This window comes from Lates calcarifer, linkage group LG12 (genome assembly GCF_001640805.2).
Source record: "Lates calcarifer isolate ASB-BC8 linkage group LG12, TLL_Latcal_v3, whole genome shotgun sequence".
NCBI classification, from domain to species: domain Eukaryota; kingdom Metazoa; phylum Chordata; class Actinopteri; family Centropomidae; genus Lates; species Lates calcarifer.
The window spans coordinates 19,439,343-19,461,516 of record NC_066844.1 but is presented as its reverse complement, the minus strand read 5'-3'; the positions used below and the strand labels follow the sequence as shown (position 1 = coordinate 19,461,516).

Here is a 22,174-nt window from a genome sequence, read left to right as displayed (position 1 = left end):
TCACCAGTTAATGCAATAAAACAAATTTACACAAGCCACATCTCAGCACTAGCTACTTGTATGTTTTACATTTTAGGGGATAGTAGATTTTGTACATATTGTTTTTCATATTTTTGTATATACCTTTGAGTATTTTTTTTCTATTATAGGGATCTGATTGAAGTATTATTCAATTTGTAGAAACTGTGCATTAAGAAAAACCCAAACACAATTTAAGTGATGTAAAAGAGATAGTGTTATTCATTCAGTAAATGCAAACATTGTTATAAAACATCTGCGCTACAGAATCGTTTAATTCAGAGATACTCATCTCTGGTGTCCTGGTAAACAGTCAAAAAAAAAACAAGATGGAATGAAGATCACAACTCATGGCCCTAGTATTTTACAAAAAATAGATGTACAAGGAGGAACAAATGCAACTTTTTCACAGATCTGTGGATACAGTGCAAAAATAAATCATTGAATCCAGTTAATAGCTGGGTTTGTTCTTACTGACAGTTGTGTAAATAAAGAAGCATCAAGCATGCAAATTTGCTTTCATATCTGAATCTACCCAACAGTCCTTGAGAATATGCCTCTACATTAGGCCAGCTTATTACAATAGCTTATTTGCTGGGATATTATTGCCTCTGCTGGAGAACACAAGCATTGGCCATAAGCCCTGCAGATGTCAAAAGTTACACTGCAGATAACAGAAATGGTAAGCAGCCAACATCTTATCTGAAGGGAAATAATAAGGGTAATAACTACTTCAATGAACAGAATAAAGTTCTTTGTGGCCACCACAAACATTACACTAAGAGTTTGTTCTGTTATTGTGGATATTTTGCAACATCTGTGAGATTATTTATTTTGGTTGCATCAATATATGAGAAAAATGACAAATACTGGCAAATAGTAGCCTTAAAAAGCAGTATCAGTAAAATTCTGGATATGTTTCTATTATTAGTATTTACCTGATTGTGCACTGCAATTTTATGCATGTTTTACTAATGTCATATCAGCAAAAAGCCAGCATGTTCTTTACTTGATAAGTACACCTGCACCTGCATTAAGATCATTAGATGAATGCATATTGGCATTGGCTGATATGGGATGTATCAGCCAAATAAAAACAAAAAATAACAAAACAGCAACATAATGATGCATCCAGTCGAGCAAAAATATCAGAGTTCAAGTAAAGGGTTTGCATTAGTATTACCGTCACACTCGATATAATGCTGGGATAAGGTTAAGTTTCACCTCTGTAACCTCACCTCTAAAATGAGAAAACTAAACAATAAAAGTGCTTTGGCAATAATTCAAGTCTTTCATTTTCACCATACATAAAGGGGAATAGAAGATATTGGCTGTATGAAGCTGCACTGTATAAAAAAAACTGTCTACATTTTATATAGTCACAATAATGGCAGGCTCTTCTAACATTTATTCCAAAAGTTTCACTTAGCACTAAAAACTACACTAACACTTCTTCTTGTAAGTTGTTCTGATCTTCTTAAGTAAGCAAAGTCACTACTTGTCACTAGCTTGTATTTGTACTCATTTTATGCTGTGGTTACAATTACAATAATTAAATGATAAAAACTAAAATATTGACATGAATGAAGATATTGGACTATTCAAATATTTGTAATTATTATTTATTGCCAACCTTTAATAGTTGAAATGATGTGAAATAAGAAAGAATAGTCTTTATGAAATAGTTACTATTGTTACTTTACTGTTATTACTGTTACTTTTTTTTTTTTTTTTTTTTTTTTTTAAAGATGCCATTAGCATTTTGAAAGGTTTGTATCTAATGTGCATCACCGGTTGGGATTCTATTAAAAATCAGGTCAGTTTTTACCTGTAAAAACCGTCTATTCAAATATCATTAGTCACAGATCACGACCTGTAATAACTAAAGAGGGTAGTAGTAGTTTTTATTAAAAAGGAAACTGCACATTTCTAAACAACTAGTTTACGAAAAGTAACTCAAGAATAATTAATTGTCTTAGCCTAATTTTAGTGACTGGTGAAACTGACAAAATGAATGTTAAAATGGCCGGCCATGCACAACTGGACTGTATGATGCAAATGTAAATTTACAGAGTACAAGAACTACTTAACTGACAGCAGACAAAATCTCTGAGCTAAAATACTGACAATAATCTTCTGTGCTCTGTTGATAGGCTGTTCCCTAGCTCTTGATGAAATTTCCTGTAAGCCTATATATCCACGTCGTAGCCTCTCAGCACATCACAATATGAAAACCTGTCTCTTCTCAGGTCAGTGTGAAAGGAAACATACAGGGCAACAAATTCAGACTCAACGGCCTTTACAGAAATTTTTGTGACAGAAACAACAAAAGCTCTCTAGGGAACCCAGGGGCTTTCTTCTGGGTTTACCTCTTCACCCCACCCCACCCCACCCCTTCCCAAAACGCCGCTTCGCCTTTTTGTGGGAGCCTCAACTGGTAACGAGGAAGCAATGTGAGAAGTTGCCCCGCTGCTTGCCGAGTCCTCCAGCCACCAGGGGATAGCGAGAAGTGAGAAGCAGATGTTAATCAGCATGTGGGAGCAACAGGAGTGCCCAGGCATCGTGAAAGACTGTGTTAAATTTTGTCTCAAGGAGCCTTATTCTAAGAGGTCCTATAAGGAGACACAAACAATACACTTGAGTTAACAGATAATCACAATGGTTTAATAATTACATGGGGACATTTTAGACAGTATCAGATACCTGATCTGAATCTTCATTGTACTGTGCTTTTCCTGTCTCCATGTAGTGGGGGTCAATGTCATCCACTCCCTCTATCTTATTAGCTTCGACGTGTTCCCTCATTACAGAGTATCGGTGCACAAGGAACCTGATGAAGACAGGAGGACGCATCAGAAACACAAAGAGGAGAAATCCATGTAGTGATTATTGGTGTGTGTGTGTAAAGATGACACACAGTTAACTGACCTTCCTCCGCAGACATATTTCTTAACCAGCCAAACACCTGCGACAGCACTCGTCAGGAGGAGCGCTATGACGACCATCACTATGACAGCAGCATTCAGTGAACTGGTTTCAGTCTATAGAAAAAGAAAGAGAAAGAGAAAGGCCCAGAAATGTGAAGAAATAAACAGCATCATTGAGATGACTAAGGATTTTTCAGATGTTTTATTTCTCTCAGCTGCAAATGTGCTCACTCTGGATGATGATGAGGCCAGGTTGGGAATCATTACTTAAAAATACACAGTAACTGAGATAATTCTGCTGACGCTGCATCACTGTCCTGGACCCGTGCATTGCAGGTGATCACACAACCTCATGTGTACGAATGGAAGATGGACAGTGACTGTTGACTCACTCTGCCTGACCTCAATGCAAATTCTGTGTCACTGGCAAGTTACCAGCCCTCACTAGATGCTACTGTATGTACAACAGGCTTTGCACAGGAGCCTGAGGCTGTAGAGCTCAATCTGAGTGTATTCAAGTTTGAACTTAAATCTGTTTCCATCCACTTGTTTTAATGCGCACTTTCAGTTTGCCCATGCAAAACCTGTATGAAAAGGAAATTCCCTAAAAACAGTGAAATACTGCCTATCATTATTGTATTGTTTTTTACACTTGGCAGAAGTGGAAAAACTAGCGTACTGAAGAGCAAAATGCAACAAAGTACAATAGAAACAGACTTAATAGATTTATAAATGATATAAATCTTATATATCTTGACATGCATGAAGCATGTAACTTATTGTCCTCTAAAGCTTCTGCTCAACTGAATATTTTTTTCAGACTAAATTTGGTTGTAAATTTGGCTTGTCATGCCAAAGATCAAACCTTTTCAGCCTGAACACTACTGACCAGAGAATTTGGATAAAGGGCGTTGCTGGTGCACATCCTCCCCAGGTCAGTCTCTTTCCTCTCTGGCTGGAAACCTCCCTCACACTGGTCTCCTGGAATCTTCCGGTAGCTTCAATGGACAGAGAGAGAGTGCCATGAAAGATAAAACAAGATTTAATCAGAAGGACGCAGGGAGGGATACGCAGAAGTAAAAGAGCTGTAGAGATGGGAACATGTGCTACTAAGGTACTACAGGACATGCAAAATTTGAATTTCTTGGCTCCTAAACTGCAGTTTCAATTAAAAGTTTTATTGGCAGTTTTCTTCTTCAGAAGAAAATTGAACAAGCTTTAGAAAAAGGTGACATCCTCACCCACTGGTCTGTAGCTGTTCAGTGGTCCCATTTAAACAGAACTCCAGAGGGCTGCCTTTCATCTCCTCCTGCTCCTCACACTCCGAGCTGTTCTCTGGTCGGTAATATCCAAAGTCACTGTAAGACAAAGCAAGGTCAAGTGCATGAATTAAGTTTTATCACAGAACATCTGATCAGGGCATCTTGATCTAAAACCGAGATAGAAAGCATATGGAGAATTAGGGGAATCTTACACAAGGAAGGACCAAGTACATACCAGTGATAATCATCCATTGTACATGGACATGGAGACAGCTTCTTAGTGACACCATAGTCCCTCCCGTTCCAACAGACAGAGTCTCTCCTGAGTCGCAAGAAGGTCTCCTTATAGCCCAGCACACAGCCATCATTAGAGCCACTGGGGTCTGCAGAGTGAGCCAGCCACTGTACATAGTCCCCTTCAGTGCCTGCACATTTATACATGCATGTATACTAAGTCTACAGGTTAAACATTTGCCATAACACTGACCAAATGTCATCCATCTTCTCCCACATACTCACAGTCTCTGGTGAGGAGCTTCTTGAAGTCTATGGTGATCACCACCCATTTACTCAAGTCATTCCTATAGCCCCACAGGCTGACATTCATGGAGCGAGAGCCAGGCTCACTGTCCATACCGCTGAAGTGAATCGGATCATTGGTGAAGTTATACATATGCCAGCACTGCCCCTCATCTGTTGAAAACCTAAGGGGTGTGTGCACAAGGAATGGAAGGAGGGGAAAAGAAACAATAGGGAACAGTTAAACGGACACATGATAAAAGCCAAGAAATAAACCAAATACTACAATTAAGAAATCATCTAATATGATCAGTTATCCTTACTTGATCTGGTTGACAGGTGAGTTGGTGTGCTCCACAGCAACCAGCAGGCCTCCAGAATCCAGGATAGCATAGTGATGAGGGCCCCTGAGGGCAAACAGCCACGAGTAGCCACCGTCATCGGACACGTAGACATCAGGGGAGAGAGCTGACTCTGCATCTCCAACACTGCCTAGAAAAAGAGGGGGTGGGGAGACGGTTTTACTGTGAAGTAAAATGATTTGGCATCAAGAGATCTTCATGTTTGTGTGTTAGTGTGTTTCATACCATGGGCCAGAATGAGGCCCACTGCGTTGGGCTGTGAGAGCGGCAGCATAGGGACATTCATCTTCATGGTGGTGCTATAGGAGGCGTGGATGTGAAATCTGCACTGTAGAGACACAGTGATTTTTACATGGGTTCTTATGTAGCCACAGAGTTTGAAAATGAATAATAGATATATGTTTTTCTTACTCTGTTTGGCCTGTTAGTAGAGGTCTCGGTATCACAGTGGCTGTTTTGTGGTCTGCGCAGCGTCTGCCACCTTGCTCCTTGGTCAAAAGTGATCACTGTCTCCACTGCCCCATCTGCAAAAGAACCAAAATAGTAATTTTGCATGTAGAGCTCATAGACTGCAGACAATAAAAAGCCAATTTTACAGGCTTTCTAGACAGAAGAGATTTACAGTCTATTTCCCTACAAAATCTCACATTTATATGAGGTAAGTAATCAAATACAGTATGCGTTTAGTCTGCTTGCTTTTAAATATGTAATTATGAAGTAACACAGCGTGTTGACCCACCCTCTGTCAGTGCACTTGTCATGTAGACGCCCCTGAGTGAAGTAATGGCAGTGAAATCAGTGTCACTTCCCGTGGTTGTGTACAGATGGCGCTCCAGAGACTTAGAGAACACGGTTCCTCTGTCATCTGAGACATAGATGGTTCCAAAGCCAGAGTCTGCTTCACACAGGACACAACACACAGAAAACACACACACACACGGTTGGGTTATACACTGTGACACATTTACTGATCCTCACAGCGAGACTCTCTGCTGCTTCACTGTTTCTTTGTTTTTTTTGCTTGTTATGTTATCCATCCATCTATTATCTATACCGCTTATCCGTTAAGGGGGGGCTGGAGCCTATCCCAGCTGTCACTGGGCGAGAGGCAGGGTACACCCGAAGAGAACACAGGCACAGGGAGAACATGCAAACTCCACACAGAAAAGCCCCAGGTTCAAACTAGGGCTCAAACCCAGAACCTTCTTGCTGTGAGGCGACAGTGCCTTGTTATCTCATTATATTTTTATATATATTATTATTATATTATTGTTAATCATCAGTATCATCAGTAGCTAGCAACACTGCCAACATCATCATCAACATCAGTCTTCATTATTGGGATTGCTGCTTTTACTCACCGCCAGGGTCATCCACGTGCATGAAGATCATGTCCTGATTGGCTGCCAGGATGGAGTAAAACTGCTCGTGGTTGACTTTTGGAAGCTGAGCCATGTTCCACACCTCACCTCCGTCCACTGACACGTGGATCATACGCTCTGTACCCTAACACACACACACATAACACAAAGATACTGTTTGGTATAATATTCACTAATAAAGGCAGGAAGTGCAGATATGTCATGTGAAGTTACCTCCAGATGTGTTTGAGCTTATCAGATCACAATGCATACTTGCATTTACATCTTACATTAATCTAGATGGGATATCCATTTCCAGATTGCATGTTATTGCCTGGTGTAAACTGAGTCATAAACTATTCAGGGTGAATAGTTGAAATGCCCCTTTAGTCTTAAAATGCACAAATGGAGGTAAACTTTGGTACAAAAATGTCAATAGGATTCTACCATTTGTCCATAAAAAACATTATACATACACAGGAATATGTCAAGGAACATGCACAAGTGCAAGGTAGATTCACAGAAGTACACACACACTCTCCTCTTAGAAGTATTAAAAGCAAAGAGGCAGACACACATACCCTGCCGGTCATGATGGAAGCAAAGACAAATTTCCCCCCCAGCACGAAGGAGTAAACTCTTCTTGCAATGGTCTGGAAACTTCGACCATAGTCTGCTGTCTTCCTTAACTCTAGCATTCCTTTATCATCTGACAGAAAGAAAGTGAGGTTACCAGATGTGTTAACTGAATTTTACAAATGAGTGACTACGCTGTCTTCACTTACTGCATGATCCATTGTAGTTTGTTGTGAAATAGATGCTGTTCTTTGGACCCCTGTATGTGAGAAAAAGAAAGAGCGATGGTAGGAATCTGGAGGGAAAGATCTAATTGCACTCGCATTTTTTAACATCTGAAAGTTGTCTGAGTTCAAACGTAAATCCACTTTTGGAATTTGTAGAGATCACAGATTAGGGTTGTGGTTTCTCCTAAGTGCTGCGCGAGCGAGCCTCACATCTACCCCCAGGCTGCACTCCAAGCCCTCTCTGGCTTTGTTTGCTGCCAAAGGGGACGAAGGTTTTCACACTGCGGAGATTCTGCTGGTTCAAGGACTGTGGGCTGAATAAGAATGCCGTTGCTGACTCATGATTCACTCTGACAGCAGCCCCAGCTCCCTTCGCTCTGCAGTCAATTTAGGCTTGGGCCTAAATGACAGCTGTGGTCACGCAGAGCTATCACAAAGTTCCCACAATGCAGAGCTAACAACCGCAGGCTGACACCACAACCTCATGTGAACTCTGGTGCTCAAATGAAACCAGAGTCAGGAGAGTGATCTGAGCTGTGGTGAGAAAGACAGCTGGAATAACAACAACGGACAAACAACACACACACATACACACTCCTGTTATACCAAGAACAAAGACACACATTAAATAGTGTGGACAGTTTTTATATTCATCTTTGACGTGGTTTTGTGAGTATAAACCAATTGCACACAGGTGACTTATTTAAAAGCAAAATGTATGTGACAAGTAGAAAATAAGGGACAATACAAAAATTATTAGAAGAGGCGTCATCTGAGAAGGGAGAAGGGGGACGTTTTTTTTGCAAAAGGGAGGGTTGTATAATGTTTCCTTTATGTATTTAATTTCATCCCATGTCAGTTTTGGGAAACAGAAGATGTGAATTCTTATAGTTAATAGGGATAATCTTACTAAAAAGAGTGCCATTTTTATATTAGCAAACACTCATGTGCACTTTGTTCTGTAGAAGAACACAACTGCTCTAATCTATAGAGTTAGTCTATAATCTATCTATAACCCAACCTGCTCTACTAGTGGATGAGGCCCCTCCTCTACCACAAAGCTGTCACATTTGCCCTGTTCGCTTATTCAGTGGAAGCTGTGATAACTGTCCAATTAGTGGCTCTTAGGATTAAAAATAGAGAGCGGGAATACAGGGTTAATGACACACAACATTCGTTATGTTTGTATGGATTTTTTTCAGGTCTTAAATTTTCTAAAAACTGAAACATAAAGTTCAGCCCCTCCTCCCCTCACTATTAATTTCCTTACAGTCCCTAATTTGTTTGTCTGGTTCTTTATTATACCATGTGCAACAAATTTATCACAACTAGTACCCTCATATCTTAGGTATTTTTAATTAACAAACTGATAATTCTCACCATCTGACCAAACACACACTGTCATGGATCTTCCTCCAGGTGGTGCCAAAGTCCTCAGACAGCCACAGATCCAACTGGAGGGAAAAAGCTTAATCAATTAAAAAAGCAACAAAAAAAATCACTGGCTGAGTATTCAGTTGATGCTTGATCAGGAGTGAAATAAAAGTCCAGCACTAGTTTATCTTACTGCACTGCAGTTCTAGCCTGCTGACAAAAAGGGCAGGAGTAGAGGTTTTGGTTTACAGAACACAAAGGCTTCTACCGTGATGCTGAGCGTCATAAGTGCGTTGCAGTCTCCAGGGTTGTACAGCATCTGAATGAGGGGCTCAAACGGTAGATCAGTTGGAACGAAGGTGAGGCCAAAGTCTTGTGAGCGAAACAGTCGAAACCCCCCCATCTCTGACACATCACCTGTCAGGATCACCTGAAACCAAACACAGACAGAAAACAGTCAGGGGTGAGCTTCACCGTCCTGCCATGGTAGAGTGGAGCTTTGAAACTTTATGATTTAGTGTCCTTACATGGAAAAACTAAGAATAACACATTTCTTTTACCCAAATGGCTCACCTTCCCAGAGTGGTCAGGACTGATGGCGATACCGAACTCAGTCTGGATGAAGGTGTGGTTGATCAGGTAAGTCACATCTTTGAAGGTCTTCCCGTAGTCTTCACTGACACAGAGACACAGTCGCAGTTAGATACTCAGAACAGAACCATAGTTGTGGCAAATAATCTACTGCTTCATTTCCATTTAGTGTGCAGTCAAACATCAGGTATTTCTCACCTCCTGTAAAGGTTTGACTGACCGAAGCGCATCATGAACAACGGCACCTGAAATGTTGTCAAAACCAGCAGCACCTGGGAGAAAAGAGAGGAGTAGTTACATGATCATTTGTGCAACATTTATATATATTATTTATTTATATATATTTATATTGATAATGATATATATACTGTTAAACATGAAAGCTCACCCCTGATCCATCTCCCACCCAGGCCAGTGACAGTGAACCCATGGTTCTCACTTTGAAGGTGAACTGAAATGGGAGGAAAAAGCAAACAGAAATGGAAGTTTTTAGAAAAAAATCCAGCAAAATGTTTATTGACTACCACCCATGTAGGCTGATTGACGATTCTGAAAAGTATTTGGTGTGTCAGAACATCAACTGAGGAACAAACACCCACTCAAGAGTGCAGAGTTTGGTTAACTACACAAAAGACACGAGAGTTTGTGTGTGTTTTTGTCAGTCGCTACATAGTAGACCTGGCAGCCGAGAGAACAGAATGAATTGTTCTTACTGTCCAGAGTAACTTGGCCATTTGGATGCACTCTGCATGTGTGACCTACATTCCCGCTTCAATGACAAAGCTGAGGCCAGAGAACAAGACAATTACTGATGTCCTGAGCACAGCCAGTACACACACTCATATGCAGTAAATGCAGATTAATCTGACAATAAACAAAATACAAAAATGCTTGCCTTAGACATTTATTCATACATTTTTGAGCTATGGTAGATTTAAAGTTCATAAATTAAAAAAAAAAACAGCCCTAAACTTTTATTTCACAACTAGTTCCCTGACTGCAAACAAAATTACAGTCTATTCATTCTGAGTGACATTCAAGTGTTTTGTCATTTGTGCAACATATTTAGCCACAGTCCACATTGTTGGGAGTCTGAGGAAGGTTTCTGCCCTCCTCTCTTTAACTGGCAGAGCAGAGATGTTTACAAGGTGAGCCCAGTCCTTGAGAGTCTGCATGCTGCTCTATAAAGCCACAGGAGAGGGCCAGGTCTGCCTGCTGGAAAACTCCTTGTAAATAGGTCCAGTGGAAACTGGCTTACTCTGCCTGTCCAAGTGTGTGAACACAACTTTCCATCTCTGCCCTACATGAATCATTTCATCACGCCCTCGCTGCATCCATCTGCTCTTTCACATCTTGATCATTTGACTGTTTGACAATTTCTGCTCTCTTCCTTTGCAGTCATCTGTTCAATCTGTTGATCGTTTTTTTTGTTTTGTTTTTTTTTTTTTTTAAAAAAGGCGTTACATGTCCTGTCTTCCCAGCAGTCTCATACCATTAAACCACAATGTTCCTGACTGAAATCTGTCCAGGGCATTATTGCCAAAAAGTGAGTGAGTGTGAGGTCTGGATGCACAAAAAACCATTTTCACCTGTTTTTCTAATTGACACCAGAATAACAGTCAGTGTCACTGTGGTGTAATGGTAACTAGGAGTGGCCAAAAGTATTTATCTGCTTTCCCATCCAGACAAGTGTACAGACACCCAGACCACTGACAAAACTGGTGATGTGTCATAGTGTTGAGTCATAATGAAACTGAGAGTATTTAGTATTACAACATTATAAAAAAGTTGACAGGTGGCTGCAAAAACTGTGGAAACACCAGTTTCCAAAATTAAACAAAACTGTCTTCATTTGATTATCTGTGCACTTATGTGACTGATTGTATGTCATTTTTAGGTTTACACTTTTAGTTTGTATTTAGTGAATGATCACATTATGAAGTGTTAGTAATTGAATAACTGACTGCAGATGTTTTGTTAGTAATAAGCAATAAAATGATCTCCACACAATGAACACAAAGAATAATCAGTTCTCGCTCCAGTAGACATGTATGTCAGATTACATGACCACGACTACTGCAGTTCTAATTAAGCCTTTCTTGAAAGCATGTCTAATTACATTCAATTAAAACACTGTGTGCTACAGCTAAACTAATAGCTCTGTGAGGCAGTGCTTAGCCACAGTGGTTGGTGCTTTGTGCTAAATACTAACGTCTGCATGCTAACATTCTCAAAACACAAATATGCAGATTTTTTATTTTTTTTTTGCAGGTATCATGTTTACAGTGTTGACCATCTTAGTTTAGGGTGTTAGCATGCTAATGTTTGCTAATGAGCACAAACACAAAGTAAATCTGAGGTTGTCATAAGTTAAATCACGTATTGAAATTTTGACCTGTTGATAGTGCTGAGAGGAAATGTAATTCATCCCAGATTTCATAGCAAGCAATCCAGTAGTTGTCAAGACTTTTCAGGAATGTTTGTATATTTTCTGTACAATTGTTCATGATGTTGTAAAGATATGCTGTTGGAAATGAAGTATGGGAGTGAGAGAGGAAAGAATTTTTTGTTTATGTTATATGTTCATGTTTAAAAAATGAAAACCTGCTATTTTTAAATCTTATTTTTAAAGCTATCTGTATCGGCTTAATATGTCTCTACCATATTGTACATACCCTACACTACATCAGAGGAAAACACTCTTAATCTGGAAGTAATCAGAATGCAAACAATGCAAACAGAGAGAAAGAATCATCAGGATAAAATTATCTCAACAGAAAAGCACAACCACAAGAGAGACACACTAGCCACTTTCAGGGTATGCAAGGACCCAGAGAAACATGACCTCCTGAAATCTAATTTTAAAAAATCAAATTAAAAAATCCATTCACAGTGACAATGGCCGCCAAGGTCACTGCAGGTCAACAGGTTTCATGTTGTGTCTTGTCTCAGGATCTGGCATTTGCAAATGTTTCTGCCGGTTGCTTTTACACCTGTGTTAAATTTAACCAGCGGGAGTGTTTTCCACATCTGTTCCTCTGAAACCTTGACTGGGCGAATGTTGACTCGACTGGCTACAGTTCACTGAAACCCCAACAATCAACAATTGCATTATAAATCAGGTCAGCTGACTGACACAAAGGCTGAGAAAGCTGTGTCTGAGTGAAAACTGCTGTTTTATCTAAATGGAGGCCTGTAAGGCAAGATCATGTGGATTAATGCCTGAGAAAGGGAGCTTATGTCAAGCTAAAGATTACCCTGTCCTGTTCTGTGATGGGAATAACAATGGGGTAGAGGAAGACGGTAAAGAGAAGAAAAGATATATACTAGTCAGCAAATAAAAAAGTCAAGAGATAAATGTCTGACCCGGTTGGACGTGGCCTCACAAGCCAGACATGACCTCATGCTGCATCACTGCTGAATTTAAGGGTCCACATCTGCTCTGAAAAGGCATCCTTAATCATCCTCTGCAGCACAACTCAAGATGCTGTGGCATTCATGGGGTGTCAGGGTATTCGGCCCAAGTGAGTATCAAACATGCGGCTGTACATGAACAGACACACACATCCACCCGTGCAGACTCAGTAGCACGCACCAACAGTACGTGGGAGCACAGTGGAGTCCTCTCTCAGAAGTCGGACACCCACACAATGAGCTCCTTATTCCCTCTGCTCGGGGGTTTTAACCTTTCTGCTTCAGCCATGTTTACACACACAAAACTTCAGAAGAGGAGGTCAAACACACAGGCTCTGATCTAACACATGAAGCTGTGTGGACCAATCCTCTGATGCTGGCCTAAGCTTCGCAGGCCAAGACATAAGCTGGATCGTATTAATGTCCATTCGATTATTGTTGTTCAGGAAAACCAGAACAGAAGTGGAGGACTTTGGCTAGCCACACTGATTCATCACATGCCCATCACAAGTTCAATCTAGAGCTGAAATGATCAGTCAATTAGCTGATCACCAAAAGACTGGCCTGTAACAATTTAGATTTTTGGCTCCAAGGATTGTAATGTTAGCCTGTCAGTAGGTCCAGACTGAAATATCTCTTTAGCTGGATATTCTATTGACCAAACAATGAACTGATGAATCAAGATGTTCATTAGTTTCAGAGAAATTACAAGTGCAAGTCTACCTCTGAATCTACAAGTGCCTCTCTATTTTCAGCACTTTGTTGACTTCACTGGATGTCTTTGCCTGTATATCAACAGAACCATACATAACTCTCTCTCTCTCTCTCTCTCTCTCTCTCTCTCTCTCTCTCTCTCTCTCTCTTGCTCTCTGTCCCCCTCTCTTTCTCTCTTTCACCGCGTGGAACATCAACCCTATGCTGCTTTTCTTGGTGCTCCAACAGCTGGCTGTGACCCAGCTACGCTTCACCCTGAAAAAAAAAGAACATGTTTTTTCTCTACGTTTTTTTGGCTGGAGGGGATAGAGGACCGGGATGGAGTCAGGAGAGAGAGAGAGAGAGAGAGAGAAACAGCAAGCTAGTTTGTAAACCAGACAGAGTCAGCTAAATTAACCTCATACAAACAGAGAAAAAAAGGGGAAATAAGGAAAAGCCTGGCTGGTCTACAAAACACTTCCTGTGTAGTCTATTGAGACTAAAATAGCATAACAAAGGCGTAGGAGGAGGTTAGACTTGTTGGATCTGTGGATAATAACACACTGCTTTGACTGACTGTTTGATAACAGAAAACTCAGATTTAAGTCCACACAGGGGCTCAGACCAAGTTCAGCAGATCAAAAAGAAAAAAAAAAAAAACGTGGGGAAGGGAATGTTTGTGAGGGAGAAAGGCCCAGAGGGGGACGGGAGGAGTCTGCTCTATGTGAGCATGCCAAATCGTTTTCATGCTCAGAAGCTAGTCCAGGTGTCTAAGCCACAGAAATGATGTAACGTCCACTTTTTCTTCCACCACCAACACACCAACACACAAACACACACACAAACACAAACACACACACACACACACACACACACACACACACACACACACACACACACACACACACCGACATACGCCCGCAAACAGGAAGACTGTCCTGCGGAGCTCTGCAGCTTTGGACCAAGTTGTTATTCTTGAACATTCCTCTGGACATCAGGGTTGTTCTTGTTGTGCTTCCTATTACAACATGTTCAGTGCTAAAATAACAGAAGGAGCTGTTCAATCTGTTGTGGGATAAAGGTTGAGATGGAGACTGAAATGGATGAAGGAGAGGTGAGAAAGGTGGGTTGTCTTCAAATGCTGATATCATGAGAGAATTTCAAGCCAGTTGGGGATGAGCATTAGATTCTACCTCTGAGGCATGTTATCACCGTGTCACTACTTTGTATTGATACTGGTACAAAACAGAAGAAGAACAAAGCTACATTTTTACTTTCTGTAGTTACAAACTCCATCCATCCTGCATTAGTCATTAGTCCACCAGAGCATGACAACCCAAAGTCACCAGGCATAAGGGACCTGACTTGGACTGATGACTCACATTAATTCACATCAGTTAAAAAGGAGTGTAAGAGACAGAGCTGAAACAAAGAATGGTCAGAAGATCAATGTGTAACTTTTTTGACAATAGATTATTTAAGTATTTTTTCTGCGATGATTAGTTGATTCATCAATAAGCCAAACAACATTAAATACAAGGGCAACTATAATGGTTTCAGTCACCTTTTCCAAGCAACTGTAGTTCAGACAAAACAAGCAAATTGAAGGCATCGCTATGGCCTTGGAGATTTTATAAATGGCGTTTTTCTTCACAATTTTCTTAACATTTTATTGACTAAATATTCAATCAGAGAAGTAATTGGCAGAATATAACTAATAATTCAGATACTGGTTAGCTGTGCCCTAAATTGGATATCTTCTAGTTTTGGACTGTCTGTGGGCAAAAACAGCAATTTAAAGATGTCACATTCAGCTCTGGAAAACTTTTTCCTAACATTTTAAAAGCCAGACAACTGATTGAAAAACTACTCACCACAATAATTTCAAATGAGCCATTATTTACAGCCCTATACAACAGGAGAATGTTTTTTTGTTTGTTTGTTTGTTTGTTTTTTGTTTGTTTTTTGTTTTTTGCCAGAACTGAGGAACTGTCACATTTGAGAAGCTTGAACCATTTTTTCTTGAGAATCTGACTACATATAATCCATAATCAAAACCAAGCCATCAATCAAAGCCAAGGTCGACTAATCGATTGACTGACTAATCGTTTCATCTCTTGTTAAGAGCTTTTATTGCAGGATTCACATCACAGACTGATATCAAATCATAGCTGCAGTAGAAAACCATCTTGTTGCATTGGGCAGGATTGCGTTAAAGGATCTAAAAGGTTTAATAATTTGTCTTATGAAAATGTAAGGAAGTTGTGGTGGACATTATAAAAGCAGCTCCATGTGCAGAGTGACCGCAGACAGACTGAAGTGTGAGTGAACTTCAACTTCACAGTGAGAACTTGACTTCCTCAGAGAGTTTCATGAGATAATTGTGGATTTAAAAGCACCTGAATGAGCTACTTACCGTATGGGTGTTGTCTTGCAGGGCTGACTCTACTCCAGGCAGAGCCGTACATGTCTGTCCATTCAGTCCTGTGCTACGTTTCGAGAGGTCGGACCTCTCTAAACTATGTGGCTCTTCATCCCCGCCAGACTGCCTCTGCAGCCTCTTCAAACCTGGCAGCTTTTCTCCACCTTGGAGATCTCTGCCCAGCACAGCACACGACAACAAGCCGAGCGCCAAAATGCAAGATGCGGAGATCATGTTTACAGGAAGACTCCCAAACTTTGGACTCTGCGAGAAACTCATCTGTCCCAGCAGTTGGCTCCACATGCCCCCCTCATCACCGAATGCATCTTTAATCACGGCCCATCCACCGTGGCACGCGATTGGTCAGGACCAGAATAATCTGCAACCTCATTGGTCAGCAGGAATCTTCTTCAACTGAGATGTCAAATGTTTTCTGGTGTTAAACTGCCCCCTGGTGGAAAGACCGCGCAACGAACGGCAAACTCTTTATTACTGGAAAAATGTATTCTTTGAATTTGTTTATGATTCCAAGAAACAGAACAAAAGCAGGACAGTCTGAAGGTTAGGCGTTGTCAAACATAAGGATTAATTTACTGGTAACACAGTGAAGACATATCATTACAACTGTATTTTACTAGATTACCGTTCATTCTGTGTTTATACAGCAGCCTTCATCCATGGGTGTCAAATATCTTATATAACACTTACATCTGCTTACAACTATATCATAGCGTACCATTCAACACTAGTTAAAAGTTCATACACTATCTCTAAATGATTTTTGACGCTTAGTTCAGTATTTCAGCAATTCCTAACTATGAAGTCCTAATATTGGCAAAATAAAAGTTATCAGAGAAGTCAAAAATATGACTGAATACATCAATAAATAATATTTTGAATAATAGTATTTTATATGAAGTGTAAAAATAAACACAGAACTTTACAGTTTTCCTACATTTCCAATCAGATTTGTTTGTAAAACAAACAGTTTTTGCTATTACTTCTGATCCGGTAGTAAAATTCATTAAAACAGGAAATGATAAATGAAACAAGATAAATGATTAAATGTGTTCCAAGACCGAAGACAAGGCAAAATAGGTGGAAAAATATAATGACCAAGTGAAAGCTAACTAGAACAGCAAAATAAATCAGGTTCAATCAATTTATTGGTGGTAGCTGGAGGTTAAAATTATTTAACTAGCATTTTTCATTATTGTAATAAGTTATATTTTTGACTTCTCTGATAAACCTTAACTACTTTTTGTCAGTTTTGGGGCTCCATACATGATATCCATAAGTCCTTACTAGCACCACCAGCTGTTGAGTTATTCATCAAGAGTTTATATGTTTTTTAAAAATTCTTTTATATTTATTTAATTTATATATTTATACATTTTATATAAGTTTTGTTTTTGTTTTAAGAAACACAAAAAAGTTGTATATGATTGGATTAATATTTTTGATTTGGTTTAAGTTCCTGAAACACAATCAAACTTAAGTCTTTTTGTAGTACAAAACACTTCCAAAACCTACCACTTAAACAATAGGTGTTTCACTGTCTATATACACCATGTACTTTTTAAATCAGGTGTCTCTGCTTAATGTGATTTTGCCACAAAGCACCATACTTGCAGTGCATTAATTAACCCTAGAAGTAGGAGGTTAGGGGACCATACTTGGAACACAAGAAATACACAAAAACTACACAGTCAAGATCACTTTCTGAATACAACAGTTTAATCATAGTACTGATTCGTAACAAAAAAATACCCCCCCCCCCCCCCCCCCATCCCACCCCTACATTGTGTGCCACTCAGCTGCAAGTGCTGGCCAGACTTCTGTACAGTTCTGTACAGACAGTGAGAGAAAAGGAGTAAATTAGCACATTACAAAGATAACCCTCTTATGCTATCCAAGAAATTCTGAATGCAGCAAGGAGGAAAATGTGCTGATGGAAAGTTGTGGTTCTGTTGTGACAATCGGCCCAGGTATAGTTCCACGTCCTTCTCCTCTACTGTCCAGAACTCAAACCAAGACTTTACAGTCTTTTCTGCTCTAGATGTCCTTGATTACATCTTCCAGCTCCTCTTTGGAATACATGTGGAAGGTCTTCCCGGGCTCTACCGTTGCCAGCTACAGTGGAGACACAGATTAAGAAAGTCTGTATGAAACCCAGGGATTTAAACTCTGGCAGTTTTGTGCAAACTTAAAACTGCTGTGGCCAAGTTTTTTTTTTTTTTTTTTTTTTTTTTAAACAAAAGTCCAACTAACCCTGCTGATGTGGGTTGCACTGGAAATTTTCATGGACAAAACCAACCTCTCAAATGTCTTGAAAGATCTACTAAAAACAAATATTCAGAAACTGTGAGAAATGAGAGACAAACCTCAATATTGGTGGCATTGAGCTTCTCCTCCATCACCTGCTTCAGAATGGTGAGAGATGACTTGATGGCATCTTTTAATGTCATGGACTGTCAGGGAGAGAGAGAGACAAACCGAAAAGACACAACTCTTCAACTTGGTGATTTACATTTATATTTCGATGTCTTGTGCCTATATGGGTTGAGAAAAGATTGTCTACAACATTTTCATTCCACATCATCTTTGAAAGACAATAATTTACCAACTCAGATGCAAGATAGCAGCTTATAAATGTAACAATTTAACAGCATAGTTAATTTTCTGTTTGAATATAAATGTGCACTGGATACCTTGTGGTAGACCTCTTGCAGAGAACTCTGTGCTCCCTCAGAAGCTGAGCCAATGGCCCTAGCATCACACTGCACAAAGGTTCCTGATGGGTCCATGTGGTATCTGCATTTAGAAAACATAAAATCTGAGTCTCTCTGTGGTCTGACTTAAAAGTTAAATGTTTTAAGTATTTACAGTGCAGAAATTGTAATTGTTACATACAGCTGGGGTCCTTTTTCATCAACTCCCCCAAACAGAAGTGCTACACCAAATGGTCGACTCTGTGCGGGTGTCAGCACAGATGAACAGAGCAGAGAAGAGAAGAGAATATGGATTAGGCTACTTTACTCAAACACCATCAAACTGTATGCCTTTGAAAATTAATATTTCAAGTATTTCAACACAGAGATCAGCCAACTGACTGACCATGGCACCGGGATCAGCGTCCTCCTCTCCAAACTGCAGCGCCAAGTTGGACACAGCCTGAGTCACACTCTCCACTGTCATTGTCTCATTGTAAGTGAACCAGTGGTTCTGTGGAGGGAAAATATATACAGGTTAACTTCAGGTTAAACACAAGGTCAGTGAACTGCTTATACTACAGTGTGCTAAACGTTCATACCTGTGTTTCCACTCTTGCTTTGTCAATTAGAGTCTTAGCATCAGCTATCAAGCCACTCATGGCGCAACCTTAGAAGTGGAAAGAAAGACAGAACAGGAAGAAACCACATTACCTTCAGATGCTGTAGCCTAATGCAGCAATCAGCCCTGTCGAACTGGGAGAAATGTAATGTCATACCACATCAACTAAAGGGACATAAATATGTAAGAAATGTGGGTTTAATCACTGCAACTGCTAACAGACATTATAAGGGATATGACTGTCACAGTATCTTATTAAATCAATCAAAAGGTGAGATTTTCTTTGCAATGCTGCTAAAGAGAAAGCCATGCCTGCATTTGATATGAGAAGGCTCAACCATTGTAAAAGTCTCCTCAGGTCTGTCCAGAATGTACGCACTTAAGACTTTTGGTCAGTGGAAAGAGAAAAGTCAGTAAATGTCCACTTGAATTAAAAATCAATTTGACTACAGTGTTTCTCCTTTTATCACAGAGGGGAATTCTAAACATTAATACTTGGCAATACTTTCACTTGGATCAGTTGTCATGTTATTGTTAGCATGAGTTTATCAATGCTTTTAAAGTAATATTTCTTTGTTTTTTTCCTCCATCTTTTAAGTATGCTTATGTGTTTTTTTTTCTTTCAGCATTTTAGGCAGATTCTGGCCTATTCTTTTGGTGAGTGTAAAATGTTTGCATTTCACAGCTAAGAGTTGAAGCCCAATTTGTTTTTCCAGACTACAAATAATGTTAATCTGATGATCAGTTTGTTTACTGATTTACAATAAAGACACCAGCATATTATTTTCTCAAGATAGTATACAGTATGTCTTCAATCAATAATTTTCAGGCTGGATCCAGATTTTTTTGTTTAGTTCTGTTTTATTTGTTTGTTTTTACATACCAATGTGACTGTCAATCTCCACGATCTTCTCAATGCTGTTGGGCTCCATTAGGGGAGAGGTGATCCTCTTCTCCACAGCCAGACACACCCCCTCTGATGTCTGGATACCAATGGCTGTGGAGCCCAACTGGGAAAGCAAAGCCAGACCAAAGACAATGTATAAGCTTCAGACGGGACCATGTCCAAATTTCAGTATACAATATCATACAGGGGTGGACAGTCATATTAGTCAGTATATTATACTCACTTTGATAGCCTCGATGGCATATTCAACCTGGAACAATCTTCCTTCAGGAGAGAAAGTGTTCACACCTCTGCAAAACAGACATGAATAATGATAATTATTAATTACAGTTATCAACCCAACATTGGAAAATAATGTGTTCTGCCCATGAATAAAAGTATCTGGCACCGTGTTGAGTTTATATGTATTTCTGGATGTTTATTGAGTCATTACTAAAGAAAAACCAACACATATTGAGAGCAGTGTTTGTACTAGCTGTCTTGTCTGGAGCAATACAAAACACTTTTAATGTCACTTTGGATATCTGGTTAAATAAAGGTTAAAATAAAAGAAAAAAAAAACAGCAATACCGAAAGTGAAAGCAAACTAACTTGTTGAAAAGCGACTTGCTGCTAGCTAACTATCTGCAACAAACAGCAACAAATTTACAACATGGGTTGCTATCAAAAGCACTTGCAGATTTCTTTGAGCAGTCAAAATACAGAAAACTGCCTCACAGACAACTTTTTAACATAAGTGCGCTTTCCTGGGTTTGCTCATTCTCACTGAGAGGCGTTCAACAAATGACAAAGCAGTTTGAGTTGCACCTACCTGTCATATTCCGATCTTGTCAAAAACATCTTTTAACGTTTAACACAGGACCTGCAAAGAGAGCAGATGAAGCACGTAAGCCATAACATTAAAATGAAGTGATTATAAAAGGGGCAACTATTTGTTTTTAAGTTCACCGTGGCACCGGGTTGTTAGCTAGCTAGAGTTAGCTGCCATACCGAGCAAGCGTGCTAGCTAACTGGGGCTAGGCTAAAACAGTCGCACAAAAACGGCTAATATAATTCCAACATCAATATTACGTTATCAAAGCTACTTTTAAGAGAATATAAATTGACAATTCAGCAGCGTTCTTCTAAATAATTGCATTTGTAAGACTGATTTACCTTCAACTACAAACCCTTGAATGAGTTCGCTTGTTTCAGGGGAAGCGTCAGAGGAGTAACATCCAAAGACGTCAGTTGACAACAAATTGAAAGAAAGGTTCCGCGTGTGCAGAGATGTCCCTGGCCAGCAGTATGGACGGTCAACTCCCATGGTATCACTACAGAATTACTCAATTTCAAACATCAGTTATCAACCAGTTATACTTCTATAACATAACTTAATATGGCTATGTGGTAAAAATATTTCGCATATTTGTGATTAGCATTTTAACATAATACGACCAATTATTAAGAAGAAGTCTTCAAAGGAAGACGTTTTACTCTACTATATATTTAAAGATGGAAATTTAATATACTATATATATATATATATATATATATAGGGAAATATTTTAGGTTAAAGAAGATGCGGTTTACAATAAATGATTCTGTTTTGTCATTTGAGCTGCCACTTAATGTGATTTAGTTTAGATCCAGAGTAGATCCCTATCAAGGAGGGCAGATTAAAATAATCACAAAGGGAAAAAAAATAAAATATGATACTAACTGTTATAGAACATAGAGGGTTTTTTTTTAGGTAATAACCGATTTCATATTGATATAGCCGTTATTACAATATAAATATTGTCAGTAAATTGTAGCTTAAAAAAAAAACAAAACAACCATTAATTATTATATTATGAAGAACATATATGGTCCAATAATTTAGTGAGAGTAGACATCTTTACCTGGTTGGCCTTTAATAAAGCCAGATTTCTACCAGCAGGTTGTCCAGGATATTATTCACCAGTCCCATATGGTCTAGCGGTTAGGATTCCTGGTTTTCACCCAGGCGGCCCGGGTTCGACTCCCGGTATGGGAATGAGCTTTTGAGCTAAAACAGCAGTGCGATAATGTTTCCACTCCATCACCCTCATAATAGGACAATAATAATTTACACCAGAATAAACCATGCATTCTGATGTGAGAGGGGTTTGGTAATGTGTGAGACTGGGTGTCATAGCAGTGAGTCGACCACTGAGTGTCACCACTG

At 39.5% G+C, this 22,174-nt stretch overlaps 2 protein-coding genes and 1 non-coding gene across 3 annotated transcripts; 1 reads left to right on the top strand and 2 right to left on the bottom strand.

Moving 5' to 3' along the window:
- Positions 1–217: 217 nt before the first annotated feature.
- On the bottom strand, positions 218–17,075 carry LOC108889404 (sortilin). Its single transcript, XM_018685830.2, has 20 exons — positions 15,741–17,075; positions 9,606–9,668; positions 9,416–9,489; positions 9,200–9,302; positions 8,895–9,056; positions 8,633–8,706; positions 7,235–7,284; positions 7,031–7,158; positions 6,450–6,594; positions 5,828–5,983; positions 5,500–5,612; positions 5,314–5,416; positions 5,050–5,218; positions 4,727–4,911; positions 4,443–4,632; positions 4,187–4,303; positions 3,835–3,943; positions 2,947–3,059; positions 2,722–2,848; positions 218–2,630 (listed from the first exon to the last, which is right to left on the bottom strand). The coding sequence occupies exons 1-20, from the start codon at positions 16,047–16,049 to the stop codon at positions 2,616–2,618; spliced, it is 2,505 nt and encodes an 834-aa protein (XP_018541346.1). The 5' UTR covers positions 16,050–17,075; the 3' UTR covers positions 218–2,615.
- Positions 17,076–17,521: 446 nt separating this feature from the next.
- Positions 17,522–21,260, bottom strand: psma5 (proteasome 20S subunit alpha 5). The gene is made up of 10 exons (XM_018685829.2): positions 21,142–21,260; positions 20,798–20,848; positions 20,210–20,276; positions 19,963–20,089; positions 19,060–19,127; positions 18,864–18,971; positions 18,660–18,718; positions 18,458–18,560; positions 18,131–18,217; positions 17,522–17,879 (listed from the first exon to the last, which is right to left on the bottom strand). The coding sequence occupies exons 2-10, from the start codon at positions 20,824–20,826 to the stop codon at positions 17,802–17,804; spliced, it is 726 nt and encodes a 241-aa protein (XP_018541345.1). The 5' UTR covers positions 20,827–20,848; positions 21,142–21,260; the 3' UTR covers positions 17,522–17,801.
- A 671-nt stretch (positions 21,261–21,931) lies between these two features.
- On the top strand, positions 21,932–22,003 carry trnae-uuc (transfer RNA glutamic acid (anticodon UUC)). The gene has a single exon. It is a non-coding gene; the product is annotated as a tRNA-Glu (tRNA).
- Positions 22,004–22,174: the final 171 nt, after the last annotated feature.

Excerpts from the sequence above, each read along its gene's own strand:
- LOC108889404 (XM_018685830.2), bottom strand. The coding sequence starts at position 16,049 with ATGTGGAGCCAACTGCTGGGACAGATGAGTTTCTCGCAGAGTCCAAAG. Across the intron at positions 4,912-5,049 it reads TCACCTGTCAACCAGATCAA|GTTTTCAACAGATGAGGGGC; the intron begins GTAAGGATAACT and ends CACACCCCTTAG. Across the intron at positions 3,060-3,834 it reads CCCTTTATCCAAATTCTCTG|ACTGAAACCAGTTCACTGAA; the intron begins GTCAGTAGTGTT and ends CTTTTTCTATAG.
- psma5 (XM_018685829.2), bottom strand. The coding sequence starts at position 20,826 with ATGTTTTTGACAAGATCGGAATATGACAG. Across the intron at positions 20,277-20,797 it reads ACAAGATCGGAATATGACAG|AGGTGTGAACACTTTCTCTC; the intron begins GTAGGTGCAACT and ends TCTGTTTTGCAG. Across the intron at positions 19,128-19,962 it reads GGAGATTGACAGTCACATTG|GTTGCGCCATGAGTGGCTTG; the intron begins GTATGTAAAAAC and ends TCCACTTCTAAG.